Below are 19,063 nucleotides of genomic sequence, written 5' to 3'. Positions count from 1 at the left end.
ATCCATCAGTCCGTGTGAAACCTGAGGCCCGAAAAGCCTCAGGAAGTAGAGGGATTCCAGGAGGAGTTAGGACCTGGGTCTCAACACAGATACTCACTATAGGAAACCCACATGGACATACAACATGAAGGCATTTATTAAACTGTCAGTGAATGAAGAAAGAAAGAGAGAGAAGGAGAGAGAGAGAGAGAGAGAGAGAGAGAGAGAGAGAGAGAGAGAGAGAGAGAGAGAGAGAGAGAGGCTGAACAATATCAACCAGGTTAAAAAGAAAAAGGAAACAGACAGATAGGCATTATCTTCTGGTGTAACTGCAAAATATAGGCTCTTATGAAATGGAAATGACTTGCTTCAAAGATGGAACTGAGCTGTTACAGAATCAAAGGGCGAGATGCAATCTTGAGAAATTACTAGGTAGAGTCTACCTGCATTCAGGTGTGACCATGTACAGATTAGGTTAGTAAGTTAATAAGGCTAGCACCACTAATGTCTGGCCATGGCTTTTCAAAGTCTGCAGTGTGAAAACTTACCTTTTCAACAGCAAATGTTCTTATTACATATTCTGCCAGTAGTTCTGTTTCTATTAAGGTAACTTTAATGTCTTTATATATCTCTGTGTCGTCTGGCCAGTATTTGCAGCATTTGACCTTTAGAAAACAAAAAAGGAAATAAAGGATTTAGAGTTTGTTTTTTAGTTCCCCAAATGATGGGTCACAGTATGATTTACAGGATAAAATTTGCATGAAGACCAGAAGTTAAGCTGTACACTACAGAGCAAGGTTTATTTTCTTAGATCATGTATGCTTTTCTTCTCTCCCCAGAAGACAAAATGTGAGCTGTAAAAGGAGCAAAGCCTAGGAAAATGGTCTAAAGTTAACAGATCGTATTTATACTGCAAATATCCCAGTTATAGTAACCATTCATTTCCTGTTTATCTCAACTTAGGGAATGGCCTGGAAAAATCAACTATAAAAGGTAGTTTGCAATATTTTAGCTCCTCTGAATTTTAAATTACTTCCAGTTTCAGGAATCGATTGAACATTTTTGAGAAGGAGTGAGCAGGAAATCAAAGCCAACAGTAAGATCAGATTTTTAAAAAAATTTTTTTTCTGAGAAAGGAAGTAGCCATGTGGTTTTCCCAATTTAGAATTACAGGTTCATTTTAATCTAAGTAAAGTCAATACACAAACCTTGGCAAAATCTGAACACAGTCTTTCCATATTATTGAAAGCCTCTAATCTGAGGATTTTTCAGGTGGAAGAAATTTGTTAGGCTTGACTTCTCCTAGTAAATTTTTTTTTGGTCCTGTAGCTCTTGCAGATTTCAGCAAAAGCTTGGGATGAGGAAAGAGCAGGAGGAGTGAGCAGGAAATCAAAGCCAACAGTCAGATTAGAATTTTTTTTTTCTGAAAAAGGAAGTAACTGTGTGGTTTTCCCAACTTAGAGTTATAGTCATGGAGGTGTCCGCTGGACTCCGTCTAAGCCTCTGCGGCTCTGTCTTGAATTCCTGGCAGCTTCATCCACTCCTGTCACCACTTCTCCAGGATACACTTCTGTGCCCCTGTCCCCGTTCTCCAAGTGATGAATTCCATTTCTAACTTCTTTTGTGGGCATCTCCCTTGGAGGTCCTGCCAGCACCTCAAAGGCAATATGCCTAAAAGAGAATTCTTTGTGCCCCATCAACTACACTCATGATTCCCTATGTTAACGATGCTACAATTTCCCCAGTTACCCAGGCACAAAATCAGTGATTCCATCTCTAAGACCGAACCAACTGCGAAGTGTAAGACATTTTTGAAATACCTCTCCAATATGTTTTCCAACTTTTTATTCCCTTTGCCATGACCTTGGTTTAGGATCTGGCAACTTCCTGCATGAACATTCTATTCATACCAGCACCAGAAAAAAACCTGCCAGGGGGTAAAGCCAATGGCATTTCCTTGCTCTGCTCAACATGCATCTATTTCCAATAGAAATTAGAATATGTAATAGAAGTTACACGTGGGCCCAGCATGTAAGGTTCTTTTTCCTTTGGCCACAACTACTGGGCTTATCCTTAGCTTTTACTACTCTCCTTTCTACCCACTATGTTCAGAGACAAGTAATTTGCATGAGCCCCAAACAGATCTCATGATCCAGATTCCTACTCATGCCATTCCTTCTGTTTAGAATGTTCTGCTCACACTCATACTCCCAGCTGAAAATTTTATCCTTTCTTCAAAGATTATCTCAAATGCCACACCCCTTCAAAGTCTAGATGTGAGTCTCTCTCTTTCTAGTCCTCTGATGAAATGTGCGTGTTTTGCTAGAATGCTTGATACCTGCCTATTACATGCCACCATGTAAAGGCATCTTATTGCTTATTTCTGTAAATCCTGCAATATCTCCTATCGTGTCCCATAGACACTGAATATCAATAGATATGTGTAGAACTGAATTTTATGGAGACAATGAGAGCGTCAGTGTAGGAAGGAAAATCCAAGATGGGGAAAGTTGACAAAAAGAAATATGGACTGAGGTGACCTTTCCCAGAATGCCAAGCACCTTGGTACTCTAATGCTTCCAGTGTGGTACCGGCTGGCTGTTATCTTAGCCGCTTCCTATGAAACTTTCTGGCAGCCGATTCAGTGAGGTTTCGGATAAGCCTTACTACCTTTCCTTGGCAAGAGGTAGGCCAGACACATCAGGAGTTGCAGATATAGTGCAGCGTAAGACAAAGATGGTCTCTGCCTTCAATACATTTTTAGTTCCCATTTTTAGTCCCACTCCCCCCTGCAATGGGAACATAATCTGTGACTTTATGAAGTATAAATACTTATACATATTATGGTATTACCATAATATTTCAAAGATTTACATATCAAATATTCCAGTACACGAGAGAGCTCTAGCCAGGAGATCCCGAGGTTGCCCAAGGACCAGCCACGCCCCTACGGGACAGGTGCCACCGTTTGCTCCGCAGAGAGAGTGAACCACGGAAAGAAACCTGGTCTGCTCCAAAACGCTTGGTCAGATGCTAACTCAGCGCCGCTGCCGGTTGCTCTATAATGAGCAGTAATTAGGAGAAAGGGAGCCTTGGGGTTGCTTCCTTCCAGAACGTGTTTGTGGACAGAGCCTTCTCCTGTGCAGAGCACCTGGGCAGGCGGACCCAGAAGAGGCGGACGAGCCATTTCCAACCCCGCCCTCTCCATCTCATCTCCCGGAACATCCTGAAATGGTTCAGCACATCTGTTTTTAGCCTACGAAAACCTTTCTAACTTGGGTTCCTTTTAGTATCTTTTCAACTGCTTAGATTTGTGTCAAGCTATAATTTTGATTTTTAAAAAGAAAAAGAGGAGATGGAGGAGGAGGAGGAGTTGGAGGTGGAGGAGGAGGAGGAGGCGGAAGAGGAAGAGAAGGAGGAGGAGGAATGTATGCTTCTTTCTGGATGCAGACTTTCCATGCCTGGCTGTGAAGACCATGCAGAGGGGTGAAGACCGGTGGTTCTGTGGCACCTGCAGGAGCAGAACCAGACACTCCTCTCCTCAGATGCAGGCCAGGCTTGACTGCCTTCTGCAGCCCAGTGTTACCTGCACAATGTCCAGGAGAGGCTGTGCCTCCACACACCCTAATCCTAGGGCCGTGGTCGGCAAACTGCGGCTCGAGAGCCACATGCGGCTCTTTGGCCCCTTGGAGTGTGGCTCTTCCACAAAATACCACGGCCTGGGTGAGTCTATTTTGAAGAAGTGGCGTTAGAAGAAGTTTAAGTTTAAAAAACTTGGCTCTCAAAAGAAATTTCAATCATTGTACTGTTGATATTTGGCTCTGTTGACTAATGAGTTTGCCGACCACTGTCCTAGGGCAGCAGCCTTCAGCCCCGAAGGGAGGCTCTGATCACGTTCAGTAGCTGGGTGCCCCGGAGCTGGGTCCATCGGGCCCTCCGTCAGGCACCTGCTACCGAGCCCTGCTGTGTGCCTCACAGCGGGAGGCTGCAGGGTAGCAGGATGTGGTCCCTGCCTCCAAAGTGGGGGCGGGGTCACTGTTGGCTTTAAAATGCACAAACATGAAACAGCACAGAAAGCAGAGTAACTGCAGGATTTCTAGCTGCCTGAAAAAGTTCTCCAAGGTGGGTCATTTTAAACGGCAGCCCAGATGACCCCTGGCAGGCTGGAGCTGGAGCTCCCCAGGCTGGCAGCACATGACTGTGACCTTCAGGGCACACCGACGTGGCTAGAGCTGTGGTTGTCAGGCTTCAGCAGGCAGCAGAATGCCCTGCAGGGCTTGTTACCACACCCCAGTGCCCACTCCAGGAGCTTGTATTCGGTAGGTCTGAGGATGTGGGGCCCCGGGTTTGCATTTCAACCCAGCTGCCAGGTGATGCCGCTGGTCTGCGGACCACACTTTGAGTAGCAAGGATTTAGACAACACAACTGGACTGCAGAGTCTGGTCTTCCCTAAGGCTGATGTGAGCTTGGGCAAGTTACTCAAGTTTGCTTAAGGCTCTTCTTCTGTAAAGAGGGGGTGATTTTAGTTACCTCAAAGTGATCTATGATTAAGTCAGGGGTTACCAAATTTGTCTGCACACAGAATCACATGGGGATGGGTGGGAGTGTATTAAATTCCAAAGCCCAGGACACACTCTAGGCCAATTAAATCATACTTTCTGGGGTGAGACAGAGGTGACCATGGTTTCTTGTAGCTCCTCAGGCGACTCCCAAGAACAGATGAGTTTGGGAACCACTGGATTAAGGGACATGATGCAATTAAAACATCTGCCCCAGTGTAAGTGCTCACACAATGGAAATTCTTATTTTTATTAAACGATAACTTTGTGATCGGGACTCTAGGTGGCCACAGAACTTCAGAGGGCTAGGGGCCACTAAGAGGGTGGAGACGTGGAGCAGGGTTTTCTGGAGAAGGAAGAGGTTAACTGAGCATTGCTAACTATGCATGGTTTATGGGGCGGGGGAGGACCACAGGTGAAAAAAGAACAAAGGGAAACTCCAGCATTTCCTCTAAACCAGTGGTCAGCAAACCGTGGCTTGCGAGCCACATGCGGCTCTTTGGCCCCTGGAGTGTGGCTCTTCCACAAAATACCATGGCCTGGGCGAGTCTATTTTGAAGAAGTGGCGTTAGAATAAGTTTAAGTTTAAAAAATTTGGCTCTCAAAAGCAATTTCAATCGTTGTACTGTTGATATTTGGCTCTGTTGACTAATGAGTTTGCCAACCACTGCTCTAAACCTCTTTCCTGCAAACCTTCTTCCATGTACTGAGAAGACTTGGGAGAGTGGCCAGAAGGTCTGTTCTCCCATTAGGGTGGTTTGATGAGCATCCAGCAGAAATTAGGAAGTGGTGTTTGCGATTTGTGGGGAGGAAATTCATATCAAGTGAAGCTGTGAGGCATCACAGAGACAGTCAGTTTCCAAACAATCGTTTTCAAGGTCATGACAACTGCCACACATAAGCCTTTAACGCTTGGATTTTGCCATTTGGAATCACTGCATTTGCACAACCGGAGCCTCATTTAGTGGCTCAGGGAGCCAAGTGACAGGCTGAGAGAGGAGAGCTGGCTCTGGCCAGGGCTGCTTACCATCCCCTTCATTCCTTCCATTTCCCCGTGTCCTCAAATGAAGAAACAAAAGACAGGCCCAGGGAGGGCGAGTGACTTGTTTCAGGGAATAAGCTACTAGTGTGGAAGGCAAGGCTGCAGAGCCAGGTGTGGCTCCGAGCACAGGGCGTTTTGGGAGGATGGCACTCAAGGTGTATCATCCTTTCTTCAATCTTGCCAGGTCTGGCTTCAGGAACAGATGCTAAGTAGGAAACCTTAAAATGACTTTAGCTTCCTCGCCTTTTTGGGGGTGAGAGACAGTATGTGGAGTGGGGGAGAGAGAAGAGTAGAAGCGCAGTGAAACCAGCACTCATTTTTTTTGTCACTGATCACAAATTGCTGTTTCTGCTGGTGTCTCCTCCCCCACGCCCCCCCCCCCCCCCCCCCAATCACCAACTCTACCAGTTGCAGGGAGGACCCTGGGGCAGAACGTGAAGGTCTGTTTATGTGCAGGGGTCCAAGGACTCAGAAACCCATGATTAAGAAGGATTAAGGAACTGAATGTTAGTTCTTCAGTTGGGGCCACCATAGTGTGATCTAATAAACATTACTTCCTCTAAAGGGGTAGAAGGGAGAGGGAGGGAAAGAAAGGCACTCTTAGGAGTTTTGATTCCTAAAGAGGTTTTCAACAGTCTGTCTCTCTCTCTCTCTCTCTCTCTGTCTGTCTGTCTCTCTCTCTCTCTCTCTCTCTCTCTCTCTCTCTCTGTCTCCTAAAAAGAGACACCCAGAAGAATAGCAAGAGCAAAGAGGCTGCTTGCTACTAAGTAAAGTTACCCCAAGAACCCCAGCCAAGAGCAGCTGCCAGTGAGGTTTCCACGAGAACAGATTTATTGTATCCAAACTCTTTTATTTTTTACAGAGCTCTCACGGCAATAAAAACACTTCCTCATTTAAATATCCTGAAAATACAGACTGCTTTGGTCTCTGTGCATCTGTGCAATGAAGATGGAAGTGCATTTGCTCTTTTTATTCCTTTTTTTTTTTCTAACTTGTGAGTCATACCCCAGAGCCTCAGTTTTGACATATATAATACTAGAGGCCCGGTGCACGAAATTCGTGCACGGAGGGGGGTTCTCCCTCAGCCCAGCCTGTACCCTCTCCAACATGAGACCCCTTGAGGGATGTCCGACTGCCCGTTTAGGCCCGATCCCAGTGGGATCGGGCCTAAACGGGCAGTCGGACATCCCTCTCACAATCCAGGACTGCTGGCTCCCAACTGCTTGCCTGCCTGCCTTCCTGATTGGCCCTAACCGCTTCTGCCTGCCAGCCTGATCACCCCCTAACCACTCCGCTGCCAGCCTGATTGATGCCTAACAGCTCCCCTGCCAGCCTGTTTGCCCCCAACTTCCCTCCTCTGCCGGCCTGGTCACTCCTAACTGCTCTCTCCTGGAGGGTTGATCACCTCCAACTGCCCTTTCTTGCAGGCCTGGTCCCTCTCAACTGCCCTCCCTTGCAGGGCTGATCCCTCACAACTGCCCTCTCCTGCTGGCCATCTTGTGGTGGCCATCTTGTGTCCACATGGGGGCAGGATCTTTGACCACATGGGGGCAGCTATATTGTGTGTTGCAGTGATGATCAATCTGCACATTATTCTTTTATTAGATAGGATAGAGGCCTGGTACAGGGGTGGGGGCCAGCTGGTTTGCCCTGAAGGGCGTCCCAGATCAGGTGGGGTTTCCCTTGGGGTGTGGGGCGGCCTGAGCGAGGGGACTGTGGTGGTTTGCAGGCTGGCCACGCCCCCTGGTAACCCAAGCGGAGGCCCTGGTATCTGGAATTTATTTACCTTCTACAATTGAAACTTTGTAGCCTGGAGCGGAGCCAAGCCAAGCCTGGGGCTCCCTCCGAGGCCGCAGCCATTGTGTTGGGGTTATAATTGAAACTTTGTTACCTTAAGCAGGTGAGCCCCGCCAGGGTGTGTGGAAAGCTTTGCTTCCCCTGTTGCCGGCGGCAACCCTGGCCTGCTCTCTCAAGCTCCATTCTGCCGCCATTTGTTTGAATTTGTTTACCTTCTATAATTGAAACTTTGTAGCTTGAGTGGAGGCTTAGGCCTGGAAATGGCAGGCAGAAAGCTTGGCCTCCTCTGTTACCTAGGAAACCTTGCTCTCGGTGGCTGTAGCCATCTTGGTTTGGGTTAATTTGCATACTCGCTCTGATTGGATGGTGGGCGTGGCTTGTGGGCGTGGCTTGTGGGTGTGTCGGAGGTATGGTCAATTTGCATATTTGTCTATTATTAGATTAGATGGGTGGCAGCACTGATTTCTTAGGGAGGTTGTAGAGATTAAATGAGATAAGATGTATAAAGACTTAGTGTAAGGGCCTGTCTTATAATAGGTTTCCCAGCTCCTCCCTTCCAAACCTGTTTCATTTGGCCCTGGGGTCTCCCTTGGGCACCATCCTTGAAGCCTATTTCAAAACTGGCACAAAATCAAGAGCTTCTTCTGAAGGTCTGGATAGCTTGAATTTGGGAAAAAGCCATAGAGCCCCAGTAAATCAGCTTCACACCACCAGGCTCCTGCTCCTGCCTGAAGTTCCTCCCACATGGTGTCTGGTTTTCTATCTGATCTTCCAATTGCATCTATTGACTAATATTATTAATTGATGGACATATAATACTTCCCATTCATACAATATGTTGTACAATATTTATAATACACACAAGGTCACATCCATCCTATATAATAAAAGCCTAATATGCTAAGTGTTCGGTCATCCATTCAACCAATCAAAGCATAATATGCTAATGATATGCTAAGGATGCTCAACCACTCGCTATGATGTGCATTGACCACCAGGGGGCAGTCGACTGGTCGACCAGTCGCTATGATATGCACTGACCATCGAGGAGAAGATGCTCCCACTGGTAGGTGAGCTTGCTCCTGGGGTCCAGCCTACCGGGACTGAGTGAGACAGGTGGGACATGCCCTGGAGTCCTCCTGCGGTCCCTCCCCATCTTGCCAACTTTTTGCATCCCTCCCTAGCCCAGATTGTACACCGGTGGGGTCCCTCGGCCTGGCCTGCGCCCTCTCACAATCTGAGACCCCTCGGAGGATGTCAGAGAGCTGGTTTCGGCCCGATCCTGCAGGCCAGGCCGAGGGACCCCACTGGTACATGAATCTATAATATTTGTTTTCATTACTGTAAAGAAACACGTGGCCTGATGCCTCTTGTGGAATTTAATCATCATGGTACAGGCCACCCAAGAAGTTTATCTTGTTACTTTTCTGTCTCCTACCGAGCAAGGTCAGAGAGCATCAGCACTTCCAGGAAACACATTTATCCAGACAGCTTGTTCCCCGCCTCAGTCAATAGATTTGGCTTTGACTTTTAGCCATTCCTCAAACTTAAGTCCTCTTGCCAAAGAAGGGAGATTTGCCAACCACCGAAGACAATAAAACGTGTGTCACATAATGTAAAGATTATTCTGAAAGAGGAGTTTCAGAAATCTTTTGTGCAATGACAGCATTATTAGTATATGTAGATATATATTTGCTGAGGTACATCAGAGGGACTTAGTGATAAGGGTGCCGTTTCTATCTCATGGCAGACAGCCTGAAGCTAAAAGATATAAACCCCATTTGGTTCTGAAATATCTATTTCCCCTTTACTTATCACATTCCTTCTGTGGACAGTGTTCTCCACTACATGTCATAGGTCTCCTTTAGCTTTTCCCTGGCAGACTCTGCTTCTTTTTAGTAAGTTCCAGCAGGTAATCCAGTGACATCCTTGGTCGTTAACTCATCTCGTTACTATACTCACTACTGGCTATGTGAGTGGTCCACTTCTATAATCCAGCAGCACCCCCACAATTTTCCAATCAGGTTATCCAAACGCATATTCCTTGATCCGGAGTTTTATAGGACCAGGAAGCAATCTACTCGACACCTTCTTGTCAGGTGTGAAGGGGGCTCTTGGATTTTTCACAGAGAAGTATCCAAAGCCGCCTACATTCTCATTGCTAGAAGCCCTGTCCCAGAGAAATGTGGTCCTACCCTGGTCTTCAACATATGGCAGAGACTTCCAGAGAAAACATTCTGAGGCAGGGAATTCTGTGTGCCTGTTAGCCTACCCAGTTAAATACTTCTTTAAATTCCTTAATTAGTGAAGCTGGAGTAGAGATACTGATGTCGTGCCACTTGGCTAATCTGAAAGGAGTTGTATATGGACTCTAAAGCTACTCACTGGATTACTATGACTCTTTGGCTCTCTTCTCCTGGGAAGCCCCCAGCATTTTCTCACATATTTACTTAGCCAGATAGCCTCAAGCCTTCAGGGAGAGGCAGAGCAAGGCCAAGGAAGATGAATTTAGCAGATTTGCAAAGTAGAGAAGGAAAAATAGAATTCCACATCAAGATGACACATCATTTACTGTTTTCCAACAAATTATTCAAGGATATACCTATAGTGTGCAAAGTGAGGGAAAATTCTTCAATTTTCAAGAGCTCATGTGAGCAGAACAAAGACCATACCATATTGCATCCAATTACACCTCCAAGAAACCACAGACGTGTGCTGCCCGAGTGGGTCCCAGTGTGATGGGGGCTATGCTTTCAAAGCTCTCAGGCTATGACACATTTGTCCCAGGTGCACCTGTCCATCTGCTACACGTGCGGGCCCCCCACCCTCTTAAGCGCTTTATAGACACTAGGGCAAGTGACCTCCTACATGCACCCCAAAGACAATGGCAGATAAAGTTAGAGGTGACAGAGTGAGACAGCCGAGGATCCAAGCCCAGGCCAGTAAAACAGCAAATACACAGGAAGTCCAGACAGAGATGAACATGAGGACTTTTCCAGGGCCAGGTCACGGTGGCAAAGCAGCAAGAGTGTCTGTGAGGGCAAGCAGCAGGCCTTGCCAATGGTGACCATGAAAGCGGGCGCTCCATGGGTTCAGCTAGAGACTACTGCAGAGCTGACCTGCATGCAGCTCGAAGCTACCTAGGAGCCAGGAGAGCGTGTTCTGAGAAACACTTGTTATTCAGACCCGCAAATCTGCTTCGATGCTGCAATACCCCACCACTGTGGCACTATTAGAGATGGCTGATACGAAACTGACAGATGACTTCTAGCACATACTGAATTGTCTCTGGAGCCTATTTTATAATTCATCAATATGTGGGAAAAAAAAATGACAGCTTTTTAGGGAATTGCCAAGAACTTAATGCATAAGGGTTAATTAGGCAGGCTAACTATAAAGAGATTTCCGTCATATCAAGCACAGCTGTGGTAACTTCACCCACACCCATAATGACCATGTTGTACATACACGTGTGACTTTAGATTCCAGCCTTTCACCCAGTGAATCAGAAATCCAGGGAAGGAGAGTGGTCAACAGGAATTTCCCTTGTATGGAATAAGTTATTTCCGTTAGCTTATGTGCTCTTTTGTAATTATTCTTCCAACTCTTTAGAAACAGTCACGGAACACTCCCTCATCCTTTCTCTGTGGCCAGCCTTCTGGGACTCCCAGATGAAAGAACCTCGTCTTGACTCACAGAGGCCTGCGATCTGGGAGGGGAGGGCGAAATCGTTCCCAAAGGTGTTTTGTTCCTTTTTGTTTGCAACTGCAAGTCCTGCCTCTATATTTGGGTTGTACATGTCTTGAAGGCAGGGATCCCCTCTTCTGTTTTTCTGGCCTTCACCGATAGGAGGTCGAGAGGTCACTTGATAGCTAGCTAACTAGTTCCACGTGTACCGGAAGAGCCACAGAGAAATGAACAGACTCCAACGGGTTAAGGTCGCTAGCACTGACAACAGCAGTGAAACAGGACGTGTGAGGAAAAGCTATGAGACTGATGCTGTCTTCCCCTAGGAAATTCTTTAATTCACTGTAACAACTCATGCGGAATTCAGAAAAGAAGGAGACAATGGTCTGCACTCAGAACAAATAGCACTTCGCTGTTCCCAACAAGGAAAGAGCATTTCTAAGTGCGCAAGGATGTGTGAGCAAGGGAGCTCAAGTATGTGTGTGTGATGCACATATATGGTAAGAACCTTTTATCAGGTACAGAAAATGTGGAAATTGAAAAGAATCTAGTCTGGTTACCCATGTGAGCAAATGTGAGGCAGGGGAATAGTAAGCCTTAACAAATGCCTGTATGTTATACACACACACACACACACACACACACACTCCACATTTATTTGCAAGGACACTATCAGAACATTTTACAGAAGTTGGGATTAGCATTACAGATACAGAATTTTACATAAGAAACCCTATTACTTTAAGCTTTAAAATGCAATACTTAGTTATGTGGTTTTCTCTTTGCTTTATTTTGAAAACATTTGTTTGCCTTTAGTCTCACATTTTTTTCAAAATCACCACCCAATTTGGTAGTCAATGAAGTGTTTCCTACTTAAATGAATTTGTTTTACAATTGTGTCTGTTTTTGAATGTTCTTCACACCACAGTTTACCTTTCAATGAAATAGATTTGCTATCCAAATTGGATTGATGGACATTAAGTGAGGATGATGACTCTATTGATTTTGGGGTGTGTGTAAAAGAAGTTTTCTGTGCACAAGGTGGTCTTCTAGATGCACAAGCCACACTTGCCGTTACACAGAACACGACGGGTATACAGAGCCATCCTTATTAGATGATTGGGAGAGTTCTCCCAAGTGGCCCTGTTCTCCCCACAGACCCTCCCGGCAGCAGGCAGGAAGCAGGTGCGGGACTGCTGATCCTCGGTTCCAGACACAGAAAAGTGCTGGGAAGGTAAGATCGCTCTGTGGTGCCAGCTGATAAACTGGTGAATTGTGATAAGCAATTTTGAGAACTTTGAAAAAGAAGATATTTTCTCAAAATCATAATTTACTGTAGTCAGATTAGCTCATTTTCAAAGGAAGGTCTATAAATTATAGACTGAGCATCTTTTACAGTCTGTATAAGTGAAATATAGATAGAACACTGACAGAATTCATCTCGTTGGTACCCAATCACACACTGCAATATTCTGCTCTAGATTTTCTATAAAATGTGTTTAGTGCAGAAGAAATAAAAGGGGACGGCCTTCTCGCAAGGAAAAGGGCACGCGTGTCTTTTTACTGACTTATTCCTTTTAGAAAATCCAGACTCCATGCTTTTTTCCCACAGCTGATATTCAGAGCAGACACAGTGAGTGCCAGGAGGGCCCGGAGGCCCGTGCATTAGGACGTGACTGGGCTGCAGATGTGCTTGTTATTTAAATGGAAACAACAAATAGAAATTCTTCATATAAACATGGGATTTTAGGGTTCATTCAGACAATTTCCCTTCATTTTGGGGATGTGTAAACTAAGGCTCAGAGGTGAGAGTTCACTTAGAAATGCTCACACTCAGCCTGAGTTGTGGTGACCTGTCCCCCTCAGAGTCAGTTCTGTGAGGACTCTGGCTACTGTTGTCCCAGGATTCCCATCCCTCAGGACCAGCTGCCATCGACGGAGTCTGGCTTGCATCTTTCCCTATTCTTATTTCTAAGAGAGGAGCAGGCCAGCTCCTGCCTAACCCTTCACCCGTGCTCTTGACGCCTCTATAATATAGCTATTTCCCCCAAGTCTCAGCCCACGGCACTGCCTTTTCTTTTCCAGGAAACTGAGGTTGTCAGGAGAGGGTGCCATTCTAAGTGTGTTGTTCACTTGTTTTGGTTACATTGATTTCACTGCATCCTCACCTGTCTCTGTTCTCCAGGTCAGAAAGATGTTGTCTCTTATAAGGCTGAACTGCAGATTTGCACTCTGCCTCCGTGGAAAACATCCCCTCAGCGGTCTGCCTTCTAAGGTGTTAATCACTCCCTTTCTCCTGATTCTTTCTGTAGCACATACAATTTTCAAAGGTCTCCCACCTTTAAAATATCCTTTGATTGTAAATGCTTTTCTGTTTATTTCTTTCTCTTCCTTTCTCAGCTAAACTTCTGATAAGATTGAACTCAGTCTACTCATTCGTGTTTTCTACTCTTGCCTTGACCCTATAGACTGCTTTCCGTCCCACCATTCATAGTGAATGCTGGTTGTTTCCTGGTCACTCAACATCCCTTTATCCATTCATCCTTCCTAAAGTGTCCTTGATGTCCTTTTGGGGGCTACTTCTTCCCCAAGGGGTAGCTTATCAATTAGGGGCCCTGGAGAGCAAGGGATGAGCACGTGAACCAATCTGGGGGAGCCAGATGCTCTGTTCTGAACCCTGAACACAGTGAGAAAGCCTGGAAATTGTTGGTGCTCATCCTCTCTGCATCAGCACCATGACCAGACTGTCTGGCTGTGAGGCCCGCCCACTCACCGGCCCTCTGGAGTTGGTGTCATTCCCCTGTTTGCAAGCCTTATTCATCACGTCAACACCCTGAGCTCCTAATTTTCTTCTAATAAATGTCCCTTTGCCTTAAATTAGCCTGAGTTGATTTCTGTTGCATACAACCAAAGAACTCGGTTAGGTCATTCCTCTGAAACTACTCAGGCAAAAGATTACCAATGACCTTTTCCATGTAAAATCCAATGACTATTAAGATTAGATCAGATCAGCAACACTAATTGGAACATATGATTCGCCAGCTCAATGCCTTCTATTGTAACAAACAGACAGGCACACCACCCACTTCCTGTGTCTACCTTTCCTTACTCCTAGAACGGCATTTCACACCCCCATTGATAAGGCTTCAACAAGCTTTTCAGCCTCAGAGTTCACTATACTCCCCCCTCCACTCTCCAACAGCCACACCAGGCCACTGGCTCTTTCCCCATTTGGCCATTTACTCTCCTTTCTCTGCCCCCTCTCCCCAAGTGGTTATTGTCTCATTCTTGCCATTTAAAGTTCTTTCTCTTATTAAGGTCCAGCTCCTCACCACATTCTCCATGAACTCCTCTGAGATTCCCTCTGGAGAACTGGTCCCTTCACTACAGCTGTCATCATGCTGACCTACATGTATTATAGTTAATTGTTGAAATGATTACCTATTACCATATTCTATGTTCTTTGAGGACAAGTGAAATACAAATATCTTTAATTTCTTAGTGCCAGTGATATAGTAAGTGTATCATTAAATGCTAAAAGGTATTAGAAAGCCTACTTTGAGTTAATTTGTCAACAGGACAAATCAGGCTCTTAGGTTGATTTTCCAACTTTTTACAGAGGGAAACCGAGATCTTTGGGCAGAGAGAACCTCAAAGGGAGTCATCTCTTCGGGAAGAGCCTGCTGCCACAAGGGCTCTGTACAGCGCCCCTCTCCTACTGATGACAGCGGTTAGTGCCTTATCGGGTGATACGCTGGGAGGAGGTGATGTGAAGTGTGGCAGTACCTGGGTGGGAATTATGGAGGGAGGGATGGCTTGAATCAGCTACATTAATATGATTGTTGAAGTGGTTGGCAGTCGATTGAAATGAAGAGGAATGTTTATTGAACAAGTATAAATTAATAAGAGTTGGGGCTATAATTACCAAGGTCAAAAAAGATCCATCTTAAAAATCCAGTTCATTAAGGAAGATCTAGCAAAGGTAATAGTGACAGTTCAAGGGAGAACAGTTTCGGCAATGTCTATGAAAAGAATCTGTCTCTTCCCTTCATTATGGGTGTGATTCTTGGCACAACTTGAAAGATTTTGCAGAAAATATTATTATTATTTTGTACTGTTAGGCGTTACCTACGCTATTCCTACTATTAAGCAGTATTTCCACATTTTATAAACCTGGCCTCTTTCTTGCTTGCTTCTTCCATTGCTCCGGGAACTGGTGACTTTTGTAGAAAAGCAGATGTTCTTTGTTGTATGTGAAAGGGGCACGGGGAATGTTAATATACTTCCCTTGCATGTGAATTAGAAAGTTAATTCCGATGTGTAGTGTTCATCTTAAACTTTTTTCTTTCATTACTCTTTTAGTGACAAATGTTAGGAAAGGAATTATGCCAACCTCTTTGGGTGGGTAATAATCTTTAAAGCATCCATTTAGGTGGTTCCCTCCAATCCTCTATATCAGTGGTCGGCAAACTGTGGCTCGCGAGCCACATGCGGCTCTTTGGCCCCTTGAGTGTGGCTCTTCCACAAAATACCACGGCCTGGGCGAGTCTATTTTGAAGAAGTGGCGTTAGAAGAAGTTTAAGTTTAAAAAATTTGGCTCTCAAAAGCAATTTCAATCGTTGTCCTGTTGATATTTGGCTCTGGTGACTAATGAGTTTGCCGACCACTGGTCTATATTGATAGAGATTAACATCTCAGTACCTACTTCTTTTAGCTCCAAAAACACTGTGTCACCTGTTATAAAAACTATTCAGAGCAACTCCACAATAATTTTCCTACATGACTATGAGATCTTATTTGGATTTTTAACACACAGTCGCATTCTAATGAGGTCTTCATAAAACTGACTAAATATGTTTAGAAATCATTAGCTTAAATTACCGGTGCAAAACCTCCTTTGGGAGTCCCACAGATTTGGTTATAAGACTTTTGGCAGATGGATTAGTTCAACACAACAGAGTTTGTGCATCTCCACACCAACAGTGTAAGTGGGAGTGCCTGGGAAACTGGCGACTGGATGAAAAGTTAAATGTCCCTCAGGTGGGTTCATTAAAGAGGGAAAACAATCACAACACATTCCAGTGCAGCTTAAATGCCAGGTGTGCAGCCTTCGGGCAGGTGCCAGGGAAACTGACAAGGGTCCCATCCCAGAACACACGGGCTGAAAGGGGATGCTCAGTGGTGACAAGGAAGTCTTAGATAATGACAGGTCCTGGCAGATGCGCCGGGGACCCTGCTGGAGGGAAGTGCAGCGTCTGTGTCTTCTGCACCAGGTGCTGCGACAGGGAAGGGCTCCCAGTGGCTCCAACACCGTCAATTACAGCCGCCTGCTGCAGACTGCTTCAGGGCAGAAATCAGGGGGAAGCGGTTCCCAGCTCTGACTAATGAATCGGCAGCAAGTCTGTGTAAACAAACGGGCATCCAGCGCACTCATGCCTAATTCATGAAGGACACACCATGTGCAGTAAACATGCAAGTAGGTAGTTGTTGCCCTGGAAAACCATGTCATTTTGATTTCTTCGGTGGTTTCTTGCTGCTGTTCATAAGCATGGAAAATGGGAAGTCGTCTCTAGACAAGTGGGCAGCATTAACAATGGGAAAAGGTCAGCACCTGGTCCTGGAGGGAATGTGCCCTCCTGTCAAAACCTCCAAATCATGCCAGACATTTCAAGGGCAGATGCCACTACATTCATGACTAATTGAAGACAGACCTGTCCAAGGGGCTGATGGTAATGAGGTGGGGGCTCTTCAGAGCTTACCACATCTCCACAAACCTGGTAAGGATTTAGAAGGATTTAAAAAAAATAAGCGTATGGGCTTCCATTTATGGATAAAGCTGAAACCTAGTCACCCTCTCCCCTTCAGTTGCACACCTTTAGCTGGGGTTTCTATGGTTATTTGTCAGAAGGAATAGTTTCCACCAAAAAAATCAGCAGTCATCCCCCTGCATGGGACCGTCTGAGTGTCTGATGGAAGGAACAGGGACACCACTGCTTCATGGCCTTATTTATTTATTTATTTATTTATTTTTTAAGATTTAAAAACTTTATTGTTGATATTAGAGAGGGAAGAAAGGAGAGAGAGAGAGGGAGGTGAGAGCTACATCGATCAATTGCCTCCTTATGTGCCCTGATCAGGAATCAGACCCACGATGAGCTTCCCGTGCACCGGACAGTGCTCCAACTAACAGAGCCATTCGGCCAGGGCTGCACGGCCTTTTCATTTTTCATGTTTCTAAAGTCAGATAACTAAAAACGAAACCTGGCTCTCTGCTAAATGTGCCATGTCCAAGAGACAGTGGGCTTTATTTACTGTAGGAGGGTTTTTGAATTTTTCTTGCACAATCTTCTTTTGAATTTTTAGCCAAAGACTATGCTGTCCTCATCATCTTCCCTTAAAGGAAAAAAAGGTTTATTGTATGGAAATAGCTTACTTCCTAAGACAGAGTCTGGAGACAGTGTGCTTTGGAATTCCAATTAAGCAACAAATAAATGTGTGCCATTATATTTTTAAAAATCCAGTGGTAGTTATTTTTCATAACTTTTTACTTTTCAAAACAATTCACCTTGGGATTAAGTAAGTTCAGATGCAAATGAGCCATATTTGGAGGGGGTGGGGAACAGTTACTGTGAAAGCACTGTACTGAGAGATCAGTCTCCAGATAGCTTTCTCCTTAGCGGACGTAGGCAGTCAACAAATATTTGTGAAATGAACGAAGGATTCAGAATTCATCACACATATCAGGGGAAGAAACCCAAGTGCATGAAAACAGATAAAATACTGAGTTTAATTATGCCATAGTTAATCTAGTTTATGCTAATTGCTCTCTGACACTATGTTGGATGAATTCTCATTCATTCATTTCCTTGGGCATTTACTGAGTGCCCAGAGGGAGAGACCAAATTTCGTAAGGCTGTCTCTTTCCTTACAGAAGCTACTTTCTGGTGGAGTTGGTAGTTTTTGTTCCAGTAGTCATTACTGCTTTCATAGCTAAAGAAGGTAGATTTGGGTGGGAAATAAAGAATTATAAACACCACTGTAGGTCTTAGGGTTGTTGGTGCAAAGATAAGGGTTATATTAATACCTCTATTTATTAAGTCTTCAAAACGGGGCAGGAACTTTCCTAACCACCTGACATATAGAAACTCATTTAATCTGTTTTTTTTTTTAATGCTTTTTTTTTTAAAATTTATTTTTTTAATTTTATTGTTTAAGGTATTACAAATAGTAGTACATATTTCTCCTCTCCCCCCATTGACCTCCCCCAGCCTCCCTTACCCTCCCACCCCCCCCACTTGCCCTCACCCCCGTCCCCGCCAGTGTCTTGCATCCATTGGTTGTGCTTATATGCATGCATACAAGTCCTTTGGTTGATCTCTTACCCCCCTCCCCAACCCTCCCCTGCCTTCCCGCTGTCATTTGACAGTCTGTTCGATGCTTCTTTGCCTCCATCTCTATTTTTGTTCAATAGTTTATAATTTTCTTTATTATCCATAAATGAGTGAGATCATGTGGCATTTATCTTTCACTAACTCTGGCTTATTTCACTTAGCATAATGCTCCCCAGCTCCATCCATGCTGTTGCAAATGGTAAGAATTAGTTCTTTTAAAAGAACCTTATAAAGCAGGTGCCGACGGGGAAAGGTCGGGGGTTGGGAGGGAGGAGAGGCTCAGTGACCAGAGACACAGGGAGCATGGCTGCTCCAGGCTCTAGGCCAGCCTCTGTCTCACTGCCTCCCAGCAGAGAGGGGACTGAAAGACAGGAATGGCTTTCACACTTTTAGTACCTAAACTATTGCATTGTAAGTTTTTATCCTTTTACCACCTTTTTATTAAATTTATTATTGGGGTGACATTGGTTAGTAAGATTATATAGATTGCAAGCATACATTAACCTTTTTGCCCCTTTGATGCATTCTTTAAAAATATGGTCATATGCTGAGTGAAATAAGCCAGTCAGAGAAAGAGAAGTACCACATGATTTCACTCATATGTGGA

At 44.9% G+C, this 19,063-nt stretch overlaps 1 protein-coding gene across 1 annotated transcript in view; it reads right to left on the bottom strand.

The window, feature by feature from the left end:
• PTPRM (protein tyrosine phosphatase receptor type M) overlaps positions 1-19,063 on the bottom strand; it is a 650,464-nt gene that overhangs the window by 31,984 nt on the left and 599,417 nt on the right. Inside the window, exon 22 of the mRNA XM_008159881.3 lies at positions 528-644. Within this exon, the coding sequence (XP_008158103.2) occupies positions 528-644 (117 nt within the window). The remainder of the gene's footprint in view (positions 1-527; positions 645-19,063) is intronic.

Source organism: Eptesicus fuscus, chromosome 12 (genome assembly GCF_027574615.1).
Source record: "Eptesicus fuscus isolate TK198812 chromosome 12, DD_ASM_mEF_20220401, whole genome shotgun sequence".
In the NCBI taxonomy this organism is placed as follows: domain Eukaryota; kingdom Metazoa; phylum Chordata; class Mammalia; order Chiroptera; family Vespertilionidae; genus Eptesicus; species Eptesicus fuscus.
The sequence above is the reverse complement of the archived record's forward strand: the minus strand, read 5'-3'. Positions and strand labels throughout refer to the sequence as shown.